General features: G+C 37.8%; 1 protein-coding gene across 1 annotated transcript in view; it reads left to right on the plus strand.

Annotated features, from left to right (window-relative positions):
* The window catches only part of NRXN1 (neurexin 1), a 1,112,161-nt gene extending 1,095,848 nt beyond the window's left edge, over positions 1-16,313 (plus strand). The window contains 1 exon segment of the mRNA XM_021701263.1: positions 15,958-16,313. Within this exon segment, the coding sequence (XP_021556938.1) occupies positions 15,958-16,265 (308 nt within the window). The 3' untranslated portion in view covers positions 16,266-16,313.
* Positions 16,314-17,928: the final 1,615 nt, after the last annotated feature.

Genomic DNA, 17,928 nt, shown 5'->3' on the forward strand with positions numbered 1-17,928 from the left:
TTTTTTCCCATGAAAATTTAATTGTCCAGAAAACTAGAATGAAGCTGAATGCTGTATGGTTAAAACAGAAGAAAGTCATTAGACATCATTTGCCACTCACTTTTCCCCTGTTTTTCTGAGAGCAGCAATGTCAAAATAAAAATTACATTGGGCAAAATTAAACAGGCAAGGAAGATTTATTCAAGATTATTGTAATACATGGAGGCCCGAACTCAACCTGAGCTCACCTCAAACTCAACTCAACTGAAAAAAAGAAGACTGGAGAATTTTTAAGAGCTTCCATGGAGGGATCATAGACCACCTGTGTTTTGCTAATTGGCTTCACCCAAAGGAAAAGTAAACCTTTTCCTTCAAGTATCTTCATGACTGGAGGTGGTGTTACAACTCCTGATCCAAGGTAGGCTCCTACCTTCCCACAGAAATTGGGAGATGGGGAGGTATCACCCTTGAAGGTTCTATTTCAAAGGGACAGCTCTCAGGTCCTTGAGAAAAAAGAATCCTGGGTTGTAAACACTAGCAAGAGGCTTTTTAAAATATTTACATATCAAAGGGGCAGAGAAGAAATTTGAAATTGCAAGTTTTCTAAAGTAAATGCGTGGAAGAAAGGGAGGCCAGGGGCCTGGAGGCAGGAAGAAGCCTGTCTAAAGTTTGGTCAAGCTGTGGGGAATATTTTTTTTTTTTTTAAGATTTATTTATTTATTTATTTGACAGAGAGAGACACAGCGAGAGAGGGAACACGAGCAGGGGGAGTGGGAGAGGGAGAAGCAGGCTTCCCCTCAGAGCAGGGAGCCTGATATGGGGCCCGATCCCAGGGCCCTGGGATCATGACCCGAGCCGAAGGCAGACGCTTAACGACTGAGAAGCTGTGGGGAATATTAAGGTCTTGATCAGTGAAGGTGATTCCACCTTGCAAGGGAAACAATTTCATTGAAATTGGTTCCTACCAGATAATCAGTAGGAAAAAAAATAATAAAAGGTGGTTTTTATTTGTTTTCAGAACATAGTTTTTCTTCAATGTGAACTATTTTGACCTTTCTGTGATTGGGGCATTTTTTTCTAATTTTATTTATTTATTTGAGAGAGAAAGAGCATGAGAGGGGATGGGTGGAGGGAGAAGGAGAAGCAGACTCCCCGCTGAGCATGGAGCCTGATGTGGGGTTCCATCCCAGAAGCCTGGGATCGTAACGTGAGCCTAACGCAGACACCTATCTGACTGACAGGTGCCGCTGGGATTTTTTTTTTTTAACAATAAAATAAAATGAATCATTGCCACACATTAGAAAAGCTCTTAAGAGCATTTTGTAAGAATTGTGATATGCAACAGGCAGTGAGTATTAGTTCTAGCTGTAATTTTGGAGTCAGATAGAACTAGTTTGAGTTGCAGCCCTTCCTGGTCTTGAGAAAGTGACTTAGTCTCTTTGATGCTCCTTTCCTAGTCTGTAAAATGAGGAGAATAGAGTTGTTACAAGATTGAAAGCAGATGATGCATATATAGTGATTAGCGGAGTGCTTGGCACATACTAAGGGTATAACAAGTAATGATAATGAGCCCACTGGTGAATGGAGGACATGTTGCTACTGGCATTCGTTTCATGCCACTAGATGCTGTCTTCTGGTAAGGCCCTCATGAGTCACACAGATTTGACCTGAGTAAAAAATGAGCCACAGCCCCTACTGATGTTAGAGAGAGTAGGCTCTACTCCAACATCTTAACTAACACATTATTGGCTGCTTATAATTATTACTTAAGAGATGAATGCGTTTGTTATATTAGGTTAAGCATACTTGAAAGTCTGCAAAAAGTACATGGCTGCTAATACAGAACCTTTGTATATTAAGTAATAGAAAAATCTATTCAATAATGAGTACACAATAAATTCTTAGTCAATCCACGTGTATCCATACTTAAGACATTAATAACCTTTCACATCACAGGTCCTTATTTGAAAGTGCTAAAATACCATAAGAGCCTTTGCTGTCTTTTTTTTTTTATTTAAGATTTTATTTATTCTTCAACAGAGAGAGAGACAGCGAGAGAGGGAACACAAGCAGGGGGAGTGGGAGAGGGAGAAGCAGGCTTCCCGCGGAGCAGGGAGCCCGATGTGGGACTCGATCCCAGGACCCTGGGATCATGACCTGAGCCGAAGGCAGACACTTAACGACTGAGCCACCCAGGTGCCCTGTCATTTTAAAAATATTCACCAACACTAAAGAAAGAAATGGGGTATAGGTTCAGCAAAATAGAGGGTAAGTCCATCTCTTATGGGAACATGTAATCTGGGAGGAGTGAAAGCATGTTTTCTTGTGATTTTCATCAAATGCCTGTTTTGGTAATGGCATTGGTTTCCTGTGGAGTTTCCTTGGTATTTTATTAACAACCTTTCCTGAAATGAAATCAGAGGTAACCCAGCATATTCTGAATAATACCACACGACAGGGCATCTTGCCTCCATGAAGAGCCATATGCTTTCTCTGTTGGTTCAACAGAGAAGGGGCAGCAAATGCCACATTAGACTTGAGTCTGCAGGTCTCCTCCCTGTCATCGGACTTGTTGATTGAATCACTGTCATCATTATTAACTCCTAACCCAATCTCAGTGTTATAAGAATCCTGGCATTGGTAATAAAATAGGAAAGACAAGAAGACTTTATTAATTTTCCAGGTTAAAAAAGGATCTGTTAAAGATGCCAATACAGACAGAGGCCATCATAGAAAGAAAACTAGTAGAAAGAGAAGTACCACATCTAGGAGCACACTAAAATCTTCCATTTCCTTGACCAAACTTTGGAAGTCAGGGTGTTTGAGTTTAGCCACTTGCTGTGTAATCAGAAGCAAAGCATTGGACCTCTGTGTACTTGACTTTTTGCACCTGAAAACGGCATGAATAATGGTAAATACTCATGACATTGTTGTGCTGACAGAAGACACAATGCTTGGAGAGCACTTAGCATTCCGTCTGCCACATAGAACCTTTGATAATATAAACTAAATTTTATTAGTAGTACTAGCGAATTAACTGAGGAGTAAACCATCTTATAAGTGGAAATAAACCTATATCCCCTGGCAAGAAGGAGAAATGTTAGTAACTGGCACTTTAACACATAGAAAGTTTTTTAAAGTGTTTCTGAATTCTGTTAGCATAAGACTTTTCTCAGTAGCCACTATGAAGCCAGGAAGACAAGAGCAGTGCTTCAGTTAGGATAAATTTAGGTTATAAGGATGGGAAGAGGGCACATAGCAACTGCTATTCTTATTTTTGGAGGAAAAAATTGCAGGTCTCTGCCCTGCTGAGCTCTTGAGAGAAAGAATGATTAGCCTTCCTGCCTGGGCTTATAATCCTCCTGCTCTTCCTCCTAAGACATTCAGGTAGACACGGGGCCACATGACCTCACCAGCCACAGCACCACCCGCCCACCCCCCCACACACCCCCCCACCCATTTTGGATGGTCTCCCTTCCACATTTCCCAGCTCTAGGCTTGACGTGCTTTCTTCTGCGGAGCTCAGTGGAAAACCTGGCTAATCTTTCACCTCAGCTCTCGTACTTTCACCAAAAAGAATGTGATCTTTTTCCAACAAAAGAAAGCTGAGACAGCAGTAGCTTTCTGACAGGAATGTAAAGATGATCACCCAAAGTGAGTAGACCCAGTGGTAAATCAGCAAAATGATATACTGCTCTAGGGCCCAGGATGACCTGGACTTACATAGACGGTGTGCAGGGACCTGGTTGAGGAACAGTGCACCTGGCACCCAGCAGACAGCTCCGCAGCCGAGACCCTACTTGCATTTCATTCCGAGTACACCACAGGATTCCAGAGCAGCAAAGGACGGAGGAACAAAGGATCGACCTAACAATTTTAGAAAGAAACCTAAAACCTCATCAGAAGAGCTCTTATTTCCAAGATAATAAGCCTTTCTGTCAGTGATGACTAAAGAGTAGTCTGAGGTGATTGATTCAATGATACCTAAAAATATAAAATATCATAATGAAATTTTGAAAGAGGGAAAAATGTAATGCACTCCAACCATGGGAGCCAGAGAGCATTGATCCGTGACGATAGAATGTTTCCCAGATAAATGGAAATTAATGACAATTAATGGCCTGAATCAACATGCCCTGCAAATTGAGTGATCTCTTGGTCATTTGAATTCACAGGGCCTCCATGCATATTAGGCAAGTCCCTGACTGCAGTGACCCCCAAGAAAATAATATCCTAGGCGGTCAGCATCACAGCTGACTGAGCCATAGTGCACAGTACATATTGCAGGGGTGTCTAATTGTTGGGACAGCTGCAGATTCCATACCTGTTGTGTGGAAGACACAGGGAAAATCATCAGACTATCCTTGTTTTTATATGGTACTTGATCCTTCTCTGAGCACTTTCACATTTATTGTTCTACCCAACCTGTTTTCCCTGGGGACCCTGGGAGGTAAATAATGTATCACCAGGATGTTTGTGATGAAAAAATGTTAACAGGGGATCATAAATTGTTAAGGGTCACTTACCAAGTCAGGTGCAGTACCTGGGCTAGAACCCTGTGTCCAGTATTCTTTTGACCACTCTGCGTTGCTCTCCTAACGTTCTGTGCAATGCAAACTCCTTTTACCAGAATTGACAGACAGATGGCAGCAGGTGCAGAAGAGTAGAGTTGGAAGGGGTAGAACTAGACAGCTGTGTAGAAAAGAAGCTTAAACTGTCCAGTTCTACAGGAAAGGATGACCTGGAAAATACTAACAAATTGTTCTGTGGTCATAAATGCAGACACATTGAATGTATAAAGCGATAATAGCTATAGACATACTTGAGTTTGAGTTTTGTCTGTGCTACTTGTGAAGCCTAAATAATATAACCTCTTTGAGACTCAGTTTCCTTTCCTGTCAAGTAGTGGTAACACCTTTACCACAGAGTTGTTCTGAGGCATAATTAGATAACGTGTGTGTGTGTGGGGGGGCACAGCACAGAGCCCACCGTATACTAATAATTTAAGAAGGTAACAGTTGTTAACTGAATAAAATAAGAAAAGAAATGTGAGCTTCACAGTGAGTGAAAAGGCATAGTAACTGCGTTGAACATCAGTTGACAAGTCATGTGAAAATATATCTACTAAAGGTAAATCTAGGCAGTATTTGGGAGGAAATTAAGAAAGGGGGTTTTGATAACACAATATACTTAAGTAAAATAACACCATGGTATTATGAAATCTTTTCTGGAGCTCTTCCAAACCCTGACTTGACGTGTAAATTATAAAAAACAGAAGAAAACAAAAAAACATGACAAGCACCTTCTGTCAGAGAACCGGAAGTACGGCTGCAGTATTCACATGCGCACATGTGTGCGCACGCACACATATTCCTCACTACTCTACTTACAATCTTGGTGCCATTTTTGTCTTTCTATAAACCAGGTTCTCCCTAAATTCCTAGTTCCAGGTTGAGGATTCTTTGGAAGGAATCCTCTCAGTTTTTGTAAAGATTGGTTGTTCAACTTTCTATATGTAAAAAAGTGAAATGCATCTTAAGAAAAGTGATTTCTGGGTGTATGTATTCCTAGGCGTTTTAGTCATTGAGCTACCAGGAAAAGAAGCTATTTTGCTATTGAAGATTATAGTTGAGTAAAAATCAGAATGGAGAGTGTAATCTACGTTTCAAAATATAGCTCTTCTTGCATTTTCTGGAATTTCATACATTTTGATGAAAAACACAGACTCTCCAGGCTCCCTAGCCTTGAAGCTAATTTTCTCAATTATTGCCTATATGGCTTTTCTTTTGCTTAACAATTATAGAAAGTTTGGCCTGACTGATGAGGCTCTTTTCAATTTCCTTCCCAATAGAAACAGTCTTGAAAAGTACCCTAGAAACTTCTGCGTCTATTCTGCTTATTGTGAGAAAAGAGCTCCAAATTAGCTCTCAACTATTTGTAGTGCTATGGGTGTCAGATGATGTTGATGTAAATAAGACACCCAGATGAACCAAACTGGAGACTGCTAACTTGGTTGACTTTAAATAACTTAGTGACTTAGTCATTGGAAGTAAGTGGCTTATTACTTGGAGGCATAGGGAAAATAAATGCAGATATGATACTTGCATTGATATAAATTGATCCCAATTTGCCTAAGCACAGGAGAAGTGATTTCTGGTTTAATGAAATAAGTATCCTATTTCCTGCTTTTACTGAAGCTATTGGAGGGGCTGGGAGTTAGGGTAGTATTGAGGAAATGATATTTATGATGTCACTGCCAGTGTCTTGCCCACCTGTTTATTACCTCTGAAATCAGAGGTCTCTCACATGTTCTTAATGGTTAAATTCATCCCAGCCTACTCCTGAAAATTTATGAACTTAACAAAAATCTCATCCTCTAATCAATCAGAAAACATACATTCTGTAGTGTGTGCATGTAATCTTCATTAGATGTTAGAAGGTGAGGGAAGTGGTAGAAAAGACAAATAGAATTACAGGAAACTATCAAAGGCCTAGCAACATAGTCTGGAAGCAAAGAATCAACCCAACAGAAAGGAAACATTGAAGTAAGCTTTCACAATGGTGTGGGCTCCATACTAAAATGAAGGATGTCATATATGGTTGAGGGAAGATTGGGGTGAATGTAGGTTTCCTGCAAATCCCCCATACATCTTCTTGATTCTGTTCTTGCAGCTTCAGGCCATTCTATGTCACGGTTTCCTTCTTTATCCTCCCGTGGCTTTCCAGAGTTCAATCTAGAAACCTGGATCGTTCTTCTCCTTTAAGTCTCAATTCAAATACCTTCTACTCAGAGAGCTTTTTCTGATGTCCCTTTCTGAAGCCTCCTCCTCATTATTGTCTCTGTAGTACCAAATTTTGTGCCCCGTTCTGTTATTGAATTTTTTAATTTTAAAATCATCTTGTTTTCTTATATTTTCTGTTGTATTTCTAATACACTAATATAGATCCATGTCTTTCCCCATCTCCATACATTAACCAATGGTAACAACTTGACATGAATCTTTCATATACCTTTCACCATGTTCCTATTAAAAACGTATAAATATAGGGATGTTTTTCTTTCTTGCCTTATAGAAGCATACTGTATGAATTAAACTAGCTTTTCTCCTTTACTAATATATTATGGACATATTTCAGGTCAACAAATTTGACTCTAACTCCTATTTTCAACTCTATTAAAATTCCAGACTATGGGTGTGCTGGAATTTATTCAACCATAGCCTTGTAAACTCTTAAGTTTTTACACTTTTTTCTTTTCTTCTCATAACATTATAGCAAACATCCTGTATTTATATATTTATATGCTGGCATATTTAATTATGTAGACTATATTCCCCAAACTGAGGTTGCTTAAAATATATGTGTATTTTTTTTAACTTTTATCATTGTAAATTTCAAGCATGTGATAAGTTAGAGGGAATGGTATAATGAACTCACATGTACCCATCATCCACCTGCAATTTAGTCTTTTTAAAATTTTAAAAGGTATTATTAGATTACTTCCTAAAAATGATTGAAGAATTCATATTCTCACCAGCAAAACTGCCCATTTCCCAAATAAATATGTTTACCACATTATCACTATTTCTTTCTTTTTTATTCCTCTAATTTTGTTGGAAAAAAAAAAACTTCCTTATTTTATTTTGACTTCCATTCTAGTGAAATCGAGGATCTTGTCCTACATTTAATCACCCATTTGGATCTTCTATTTTCCACTTGCTTGTGTATATTTTTGTCCATTCTTGTATGGATTGTTTGGTCTTTTTCATATCACTTGATACATGCTCTTTGTATTTTAGAGGTATAAACTCTTGGTCTGTTATATATGCTACAAACATTTTTCCTCTCCTTTTCATTTGCATTTTCACTTGGTTAGTGACACCTTTTTCCCCATAAGATTCTTACTTTTTATGACATCAGATATGCTGATCTCATCACATATGGCTTCATTGCATGGCCTATAACCCATATGTTAAGTTGTATATCCATCTTCAAATTTCTTCTCGCTCTCCCCCAACATTCACTATGCTACAGCCACTCTAGTTTTTTGTTGAGTTTCTGAAAAACAAGCTCTTTCTTTCCACGAGGTCATTTCTCCTATTCCTTCTGACTGCAAGGCTTTTCTGCCCACTTTTCACTTGACTAGTCTCCAAACCTTTTCCATGTGTCAGCATAAATGTCACCAAGTCAGGTCTTTCTGACTGTCTAGTCTAAATCAGAAACCCTTGTTCTACTCCTGCATGGTAGCTACCATTTTCTTTCGTCACACATGTTCCAGCTGCGGCTTTAAGTTTAACTGTATGATTCTTGGTTGGAATATTCAAGGTCCATGAAGGCAGTGTCAAGTGTGTAAGGTTATCCACTCTACCCGAGGACCTAGTACAGTCCTTGGAACATAACTCTGGTTCACTATATGTTAGTTGACAGAAGGAGTGCATATTCTCAGTAAACTTCACAGAAGATGGAGCAGTAAGCTAATTTTGAGGAATAAGTAGTATTGAGCCAGGCACGATGAAAATATCATATGAGCCAGGCATGTAGGTAGAATTTTATTGACATGTGGAAACTGGGGACGGCAATAAAATTATGACTGCAAATTCCTTTGAGAGAAAGTGAAGATAAGTTTGAGTAGGTAGCTGTGGGCAGACCATGAAGGGCCATGAGGATGGTAGTCACATTGATACTTGAAGGTTTGATACCTTGATACTTTCAAGGGTTCTAATAAAACCTTATGGGAACAATGACCATGTTAAAGTTTAGGGGAAGAAGCCTGCGGATGACTAAGCTATAGACACACAGTTTACAAAGTATAAGGTGATTGAGAATGGGCTTCTATAAATGCCATGATCCTCTGGCTTCCCCCAGAGATGTGTGTGTTCCTCTCTTAGTTTTCGTCGTGACCAAAGTCATACAGGGTATGATTGTCATTGCTTTTTTGTCCCATGTGGTGCCATTTGGGGTAGTAGCTTGTCCTAGTTGGTGCTTTCTGTCCTCCAGGCACAGGATGAGTTTTTCTGAGGCTAGCATCCCTTCCCATGCAGTACTGAGATCTCTGGTGAAGATAATCCCTCAATCCCCCAGCGGTGTCCTCTGTACTTCCCTTCACACAGGTGCCTTTGTGGCTTTGAAAGAGGAAAATGTTAGACCAAGCAGCCACACAGGTGGCAAAAGCTTATTGATTTCCAAGTTCTTTCTGAATCTCCATTTTATTAGAAGGGCTAAGATGTGTCAGACATGTCCTCCCACAAGCCTTTTGTCTGACCTGCATGAGCAAACTTCTGAATATGCAAGGCCTGGGTGGAGTTGATGGGAAGGGAAGATGGGAGGAATTTGAAACATCCAGCATTCATCATCACCTTTCAAAAAACTACAGTGTGAGTTGAAATTAGAGCATGCATACAAATCTTTGCCTACCTGCTTTCTTGCACCTATGGCATTTAAACATGCATTCTTTTGAGTGATTGCATCATAATTGTTTCTTCTGACCCAGGTTATATTGAAGCACAGAAGTGGAAAAAATAATAAACTTTATTTTTCTGGAGATGGGGGACAAAACTGTGCTAATCTCAATTTACAAACACCCTAGGAGCCTACAATTCCAATTTCCTTTTCACAGTATTAATGAAACTGGGTACTGGAAAAATCAAATCTTCTCCCATAAATCTGAAACCATCTTCAAGACTAGCCTAGAATTATAATAATTTCCACATCTATTAAAACACAGTACAGTGCTCTGTTCTAATGAGATCATTTTAGGCAGCTTTTTCCTACGTGGGGTGGAGACAGAAATTTAAAATTGATTGCTTTTACTTTAATTTATGATAAAACCAGAAAGACTGGTCAAAGACTCTTAGAAAAAAATTCAATAAATGCATCTTGCCAATAATTTTTTAAAAAGGATTATTGTAAGACAGGATATCTAACGATTCCAGGTAGCAGGATGATATATGTTGAGCATTATGGAGTTTTTATAATCCTTTATATACCCCTCCTGATCCGAAATAAATAGCTCATATTCTGGTTTTGTGTGTGTGTGTGTGTGTGTGTGTGTGTGTGTGTTTTACATTGGCGTGTTTTATTCCTTACTATTTCTTAAAATTGGCAGTCTCTTATATTTTTTTCCTTAAAACTCAAAAGCTGAATTTTCATTGTCATCAGTATATAGTAAAACTCTTGCTTCATCCTTGATGTGACAGGGTCATGGTTGATGACGTACCTTACACACAAACCGTCTATATTGAAGAAATAAAACCAACAATAAGAATTGCCTGGAAACTGTAATCTTACCCTCCAAAGCTAAGTTTGGAAACAACATCAATGTAATAAGATTACAGTGAAAGAACAGCTCATCCAAGTATACAAAATAGTTTCATAAAAATGACAATTTGAGTGATAAAAAGAACATCTGATGGCATGGTTATTGCCTTGGTGAACTCACCAATGGAAATATGAGGTCCCACCACCCACCAAACCCTCATTTTATGTGAAAGGGATTAGGGCTTTAAGCATCATTTCTCATGAAGTATTGTAAAAACATAAGAGCAGTTTTATTTTTTTCATAACAGTATCTGATTGCTGTTTTCCCGGACTCGGAAAGAATAACCAAAGGATGCCAGACAGTTTCCATTGCAAGGTGAAGCCTCTTTAGAAAAACTGGCTAATGTTCAAAAATTTACCTTCCAAAATGCATAGTTATTTTAGAACTTCAGTTGTGAATCATCTTGCTTAGTAAATGTGGGCTTTATATTCCCCATTTGCCTAAACAAAGGTTATGACTAGATACAATCAGACAGTGGCAAACTGATAAATATAGGCTCCAGCGCACAGCTTAATGACTTAATGTACTCCGCATGTCCCCATCTGCCTAACAAAAGTTGTTAAAATTGGTAATAAAAGAACATTTATTTTGATAAAGCATATAATTTTATTCTGTAAACAAATTTAGAAGGTTAAATGGTAAAGTAAACCCTTCCAATATGAAACACAAAGACTATGTTCTTTATGAAACAATCGCATTTAAACTTTTTTTTTTTTTTTTTTTTTTTTTTGCCAGTAAAGACTATTTTGTATTGTGATTTGAAATTAGGAACTTGGCAATAAGTTTTGACAAGTCATGAGCTGGGAGAGGGCCGCACAGAAGAGGTGGAAAGGGGAGAAAGGGGAGGAAGTAGAAGAAAGAGCAGAGAGGAGCATGGGGTTGGTGGCAGAGGGCCAGAGGAGCTGGGGAGGAATGAGACCTGCCACAGACAGTCTTCTCTTTTCTGTTCTCTGCCATAGCCTAATATATTACTTAAGCATGTTTGTTCCGTGGTGTTTTTTAACTGGATCTAAATGAGTTCTTATTTGGGGAAATGATGTCGTCTCACAGATGCAGTGCCAAAGGCTGTCAAAAATAAAGAAAGAACATACATCAGGACAATTTCTTTTCCTGTCGTGGTAGTTTAAAATAACTATTGCAGCAGACTTATGGATAAGTTAAAATTTTAAATGTTTCATTTTTAAATTTTTTGTGAAAGCAACAAATGCACTTTTTATTCTTTTTATATGACAAGGCATTGGAATGTGTCTTTTGTGCTAACTGTGCATTTTCCACAATATGAATGAATTGGTTTAGGGTATAGTGTGTAACTATGCTAATAAGTGTCCTAATACTTGAAAGACTGTGCCTACCTAAATAATCACAGTATTAATCAGTGAAAAACAAGAAAATACATAGCGCTGACATACAGGATTCTTGATGAATCTGGACCAAATTAGACTATGTAGAAGGCTTCTAAGAGAGACCATCAGATCTTACCAAATGTTTGACAGAGATAGAGAAAGAGAGACTTGAACATCACTTTTTATCTGTTCTCTAAGATAACACTATTTACCCATCTGTGGGTCTGAGGAATACTTTCATATCCATTTAACTGAAAAGTAGCTTCTGTGGAAGAGGTTATAACCCTTTTGACAGCTCTTTGTCCTTGCCGCTGTAGTCAGTAGCTTCTGGATCATTTAGGAAAAATGCCAGCAGAAATCAAAAGCCTTCATATTGCCCTTCAGGTGTGCATACGTGCTTTCCCCACAGGTTTAGTAGACCTCGTAGTTTACACTCCATTCCAGGTGACTCTGAGGGTATGTGATGATGCGCATGAATGACACAGGAGGAAAATCATCTGTTGTTTTAGTGTTCACATAAATGGTATATAATTCACGATGCTTTCCTGCTTTATGATATTGAAATAGGATATAAGTGGGCACTTAGGATATTTCATCTACTCTTTTCCTTTTTTCTTTTTCTTCTTCTTGTTTTTTGGCTCGCGACCTAACCCTCAAATCAAAATATATGTGCCACCACCACAGTTGGATGCTTACTTGCCTGTTTTCAGTCAGGAGAAAGGATCCTTGGGTGCTCTGGTTTATTCAGTACCCATCTCCGGTCCTCCTCAAGTTTCCCATTGACCTGGGCTCTTTGTGCCTCTGGTCCAGTTAGCTTAGTTTCACCTAAAAGTCCATTAACTTCAGACCATTCACGGACTTACTGCTAATTTGTATGTATTCCATACTCTTAGTTCCCTTTTTGACTCTCTTTTACCTGTTTTGAAAGTATTCTCATCACATGCTGGGACAGAGAAAAGTAGATAGAGTGAAAGTAAACCATAGTTCATTTGTTTGTTTTTTATCACTGCTGAGAAAGCACATATAGATTGTCGTATTTATTTAAAATGTCTTGATTTAGTCCATTATGGAGTGTAATAGGAATGCAAAATTCTCAAATGCATGAAATAAAAGAGTTGCTTATGGATCTCTCTGATCAAATTCCTTTTTTCTCATTGTTATAAAGGGTTAAGAGATGGCTGTGTTTCTTTTTTGATATAAAATTTTCACCAAATTATATAAGAAGGCATTTAGGCTTTTTAGCCATTTCTACTATTCTCTACATTTAAATTAATATGAAATTTCCTCAGAGGTTTTCCAGCAATCATCAAAATAAACCATTAATAACAGTAAGTAAAGCCATATTTTAGTTTATAAATATATTTAAATTTCTCTAGCCTTTTTTTGAAAAAGATTTTATTTATTATTAATTATTTGAGAGAGAGAGTCGGGGCGGGGGGTAGGAACAGAGAGAGAGAGGGAGAGGGACAAGCAGACTCTGTGCTGAGCATTGAGCCCAACATGGGGCTGGATTCCAGTACCCTGAGATCATGACCTGAGCAGAAACCAAGAACCAAAAGGTTAACCGACTGAGCCACCCAGGCGCCCCAGATTTCTCTAGCCTTTTATTGCACATCTGGGAGAGATGTCTTTAGTGTATAAATACTTTCGATTTTAGCACAAAAGTTAAGAAAAATGTCACTTATCCTTCAGATTTGAAGCAAAACAAAAAAATTATTAAATAATCAGTGAGATAAGGAAGCAACTGCATATTGCAAATAGACCTATAATAATACCTGTGGTGGTTATTAATTTTTAAATGTGAATCAGGGGGAAAAGGATAGTGTTTCATCATTGGGTTTTGGCATTTTTTGGTCGGTTATTTTTAAAAAATGATATGTAGACTCTTTATTTACATATGGGTTACAGAGATATTTTTAGGCCTGCATGTGACTTAAGCAACATTTTGGCTGGAGTTGCAAAAAAGGCGAGTATTTTCCTTAAATAGGAGTTGTTTATCAAATGCCTATATGGCAAAATTGAAGCGCTTGAGGCTTTGCTTTGGTCTTTGAATCTCATTCTAGTTTTAACATCAACTTGTTTCTGTGTTACTAAACACAGTTGTTGTGAAAATATATCAGAAATATTTCAGCAGATAAAAATAAGATTAAAACTCTTGGATAAAATAGTCCATTTATGATATCAATTCATAACTAGAAAAAAAATGAACATATATACTTAGTATAGAACATTTCAACCCTGCATTTCATTAAAACTCTCAAGTCTTCTTAGCGTGAACTATATGACTAGAATTTTATATCCATTCTCCCTATTCTTCTCTGACAGACAAAGTGAGAGCATTATGAAAAATATGTTAAAATAAAAGCATTCCATCAGGGTGGGGGCAAAGAATGATCCACAAATGAGCAAGTAACAAGTTGTCCTTCAGGGCAAGTTCGCAGCTGAGCTAATTGGCAGATGGGCAAAGATGGCTGTGTTTGAAAGAACAAGTGCTGCCTTTGGTTTGTGAGGTAGTGACAGACTTCCTGCAGTAGGTTCTCTTCTTCTTGAGAGGAAATTAATTTCCTGAAATCAAATGCTATGGATTATAGTCTTTGTCTCCTTCCACCTTGGCCACAGAAGCAACAACAAGGCTTTTTATTCAGCAACATTACATGGGCTTTTGTAAAATCAGCAGTGACATATTCAGCATAGAAAGGTTTCACCTGATACATTTTGCGGCTCCAGAACACAGCATACTGCTGAGAGCTGTTACTTTGTCAGTGACTCTATGTGTAAGGCTTTATTTGGGGAAGGAAAGGAAAGTGACAGCAAGAGACCCCCGCCATGATGCAGAAGAAATCTTGGTGATGTTTGAGAATGGGATGACAAAGCAGGTAAATGACTACCAGTATTTAATAGGAACTTTTGTAGAAATATTTTAAAAAGCTACTAAATGATGTTTAATAGTAGTAAAAAGCCAATTTCAGTCTTCTTGAACTGTTCAATTTCTATATAAACACACACCCCATTTATATACACATACCCATATATCTGATATAAATGTACAACCTTGAGATTCTTTTAATTCATTCTGCATAATTTACAAAAAATAATATTTTGAAAATTACAGCATTTTTAATTCACTGCATCTGAAAAGTAACCTTTTTCTGTAAGACAAAGGAGAGGACAGAGATTCAGAGAAAGAAAACACAACCCACAGAGAAAAATGAGCTAAGGGTCAGAGATAGGATAGATTTTTATCTCTGTACAGTTCCTATTTTTTAAAAATTTTTCAAAAAAAAATTGTATTGTGTAGAGAAAAAGAGCTGCTTCCCACCCCGCAACCCCCATTCAAGAATTAAATCCCAGGACTTTTTCCTCGCCGTCTGTCATCAATTTCAGTGCCTGACTATGCTCTGGAGAAGACATTAGTGAACCCTCTAATCCATTTCTTGTATCCATGGAAGAGCGTTCTTCATACTTTGGAAAGACTGAAGGATAATTTTGCCAGTTGAAGAAAAGTAGGCTAACGAGTCCTTTATTCATTATTATCTGTTAAGTACTGAATTTTGACCCATACCCGATTTAGTAGTCTGTAAAATTGAGAAAAAATATTTTCCTACTTCACCCTCCCAAATTTAGTTTTGGTGGTCACTCAACCACTGCTAATGAATGAGTGATACATATACACTTATATGAATAAATAAACCTCGAAAAGAAAAGGATTTAGTTTTGTTTTAGTTTGTAAAGATGAAACTAAAATCACGCTTTTACAAACAAGCATGAGAAGTCTACTCAAAATGCCTGGATTATCCTGTTGTTCAGTACTATATCCATTACCGTATGAGGCAATATGATTTCTAAAGTAATACTAAATTTAGCTATCATAATTCAGAGTCTAGAGCTAGCCCTACGTGTTCTGTGTGAACATCAGTTTGATTGCTAAGTTAATACCCTCTGACATTATAAGGTAGTGTCATTATGATTTTATTTACCATGTTGGGTTTATGAATTTTCACCTGACACATCAACATGGCCCTTAAGAGCTACATGAAGCTTATTTGGGGCTGCACTTACAAAATCTTGTTAACAAAACTGATCTGTGATAAAGAAAAGATGGCAACAAATCTCTCCCCAAGTGCTTTGATTCATAGTCCCTAGTTTTTGGTGACCACGAGGCATAGGGATTGCTGCATATAGCAGCAGTAGACTTTCCCTAAAGCAGTAGGTATTATGCCATTAGGCATGGAAATAGATGGGGAATGTTACTATAGCTCTCGGGCGTTCAGTTAACTCAGTAATCACGCTCTGTTTTTCTCACCCTCTTTCCTACAGCTAACCCAACCCGAGCAGGCGGGAGAGAGCCATACCCAGGCTCAGCGGAAGTGATTCGGGAGTCCAGCAGCACCACGGGCATGGTGGTGGGGATAGTCGCTGCTGCTGCCCTCTGCATCCTCATCCTCCTCTATGCCATGTACAAGTACAGAAACCGGGATGAAGGCTCATACCATGTGGACGAGAGTCGAAACTACATCAGTAACTCAGCACAGTCCAATGGGGCTGTCGTAAAGGAGAAACAACCCAGCAGTGCGAAAAGCGCCAACAAAAATAAGAAAAACAAGGATAAAGAGTATTACGTCTGATCCCAAGATCTTAAAAAGACCCTTGTATAGAAATAGTCTTCATTTTATCTGAGACATAATATAAACTTATTTACTTTCCTTTTTACGAAGCACATACAAAAGAAGACAGGGAATGCAATCAGGAAGGAAAGACTGTTTTTAAAAAATAAAAACAAGTATCTCATGCTCTTGTTTCTCCAAAAAAGAAAGAAAAAAACAAAACAGGGGCCAATAAATTCCCTAACATCCACAGTGTTTTCATTTACTCTGCCTGTCTTTATGTTGCTGGAACATTCCTAAAAGACAGTGATGACCGCACGCATTCATAAAGCAAAGGAGTATTACAACATCAAGGCACAACACAAAAACAACACAACACACACCACAAAAAAAAAAAAAAAAAAAAAAAAGCTACCTATGATCCTGGATTTAGCCAAAGTGCTAGCGCTTTCCTGAGAAGTCAGTTAGTCCGATTGCCAGAGAAGACTGTGTCATTTTGAATGACCCAACCTGCAAACCTTTGGGTTTGCCACCTGGTGCAACTGGAGCGGTGGTTGGAACTTGCCTTTGAAAACAAAGTGCTGGCTTTTTTGAAGACTTGTGTAGGAACACATTCAAAAAGCCCCTTTCTGGTTGTGAGGGAAAAAAAATAAAGTATGGAGGCCTTATTTTCAACAATGTGAAATATAAGGCACAATTTCACACTAAAATTTCAAAACAAACAAACAAAAAAAACCAAGAGGGCATAGATGCAATCATTGGGAAATTTTCATGCACGCTTAATATGTTATTACATATGTTTATATAAAATCCATCTCTGTGTGCTTTCTGGACTGTGATAAGTGACGTTTTATAGCCTGTTGTATAGAAAATGCAAAATATATCTCTGCTCTTCAGCCATTTTTGGTAAATTCAATGTTATAAGTGTTGCTAAGTATAGGGAGTTTTATGACATCAGAGCAACAATTATTTCAGGGTTGTTTTGTTTTGTTTTTTTTGCCACCATTATAAATTGCCACAATTACTTTTTTTAAAAAAAAATTACAATGTAGTGTTTATCCTAAGGAAGATATGTATGAATGTATATAAAAAGACTCAGCTACTTTTTTTTCCTAACATGTACAGCCTTCATTCTGTTGCAATTAAGTTTTAGTATTTGTATGAAAGATGTGAATTAGAAGGTAAAATATATACATATGTATCTTATAATCTTCTTTTCTCTCCCCAATATTCACATTTTCCACATACTTTCATCATTTACAATCACACACACACATACACACACACACACACACACACACCAATCCAGAGGAATCCATCAGATATGATGGAAAACCCGAGCATATATATATAACAGCAAATGTTTACTGACAAATTGAAAAGCAGGAAGGAAGGTAGTTGTGCCAAGGTATTGATGACAAATGGGGTGATTTGCTTCATTGAGATCATGCTCCCAGGAAACCCTGAGAATATTTTAGTCCCTAATGAAATGGAACATTTTCTTATCAAGTAGAATATCAATGGTATATTGCTGCATGAATATGAACCATTATGTGGGGGAGGTTACAGAAGCAAAATTGGTTAATCTATACCTTAACCCTGGCTGCTGCAATTAAAAACTTTGTTTCCAATAAAATTATATATATATATATATATATATATATATATATATATATATATATAT

Source organism: Neomonachus schauinslandi, chromosome 10, assembly GCF_002201575.2.
Source record: "Neomonachus schauinslandi chromosome 10, ASM220157v2, whole genome shotgun sequence".
NCBI lineage: Eukaryota > Metazoa > Chordata > Mammalia > Carnivora > Phocidae > Neomonachus > Neomonachus schauinslandi.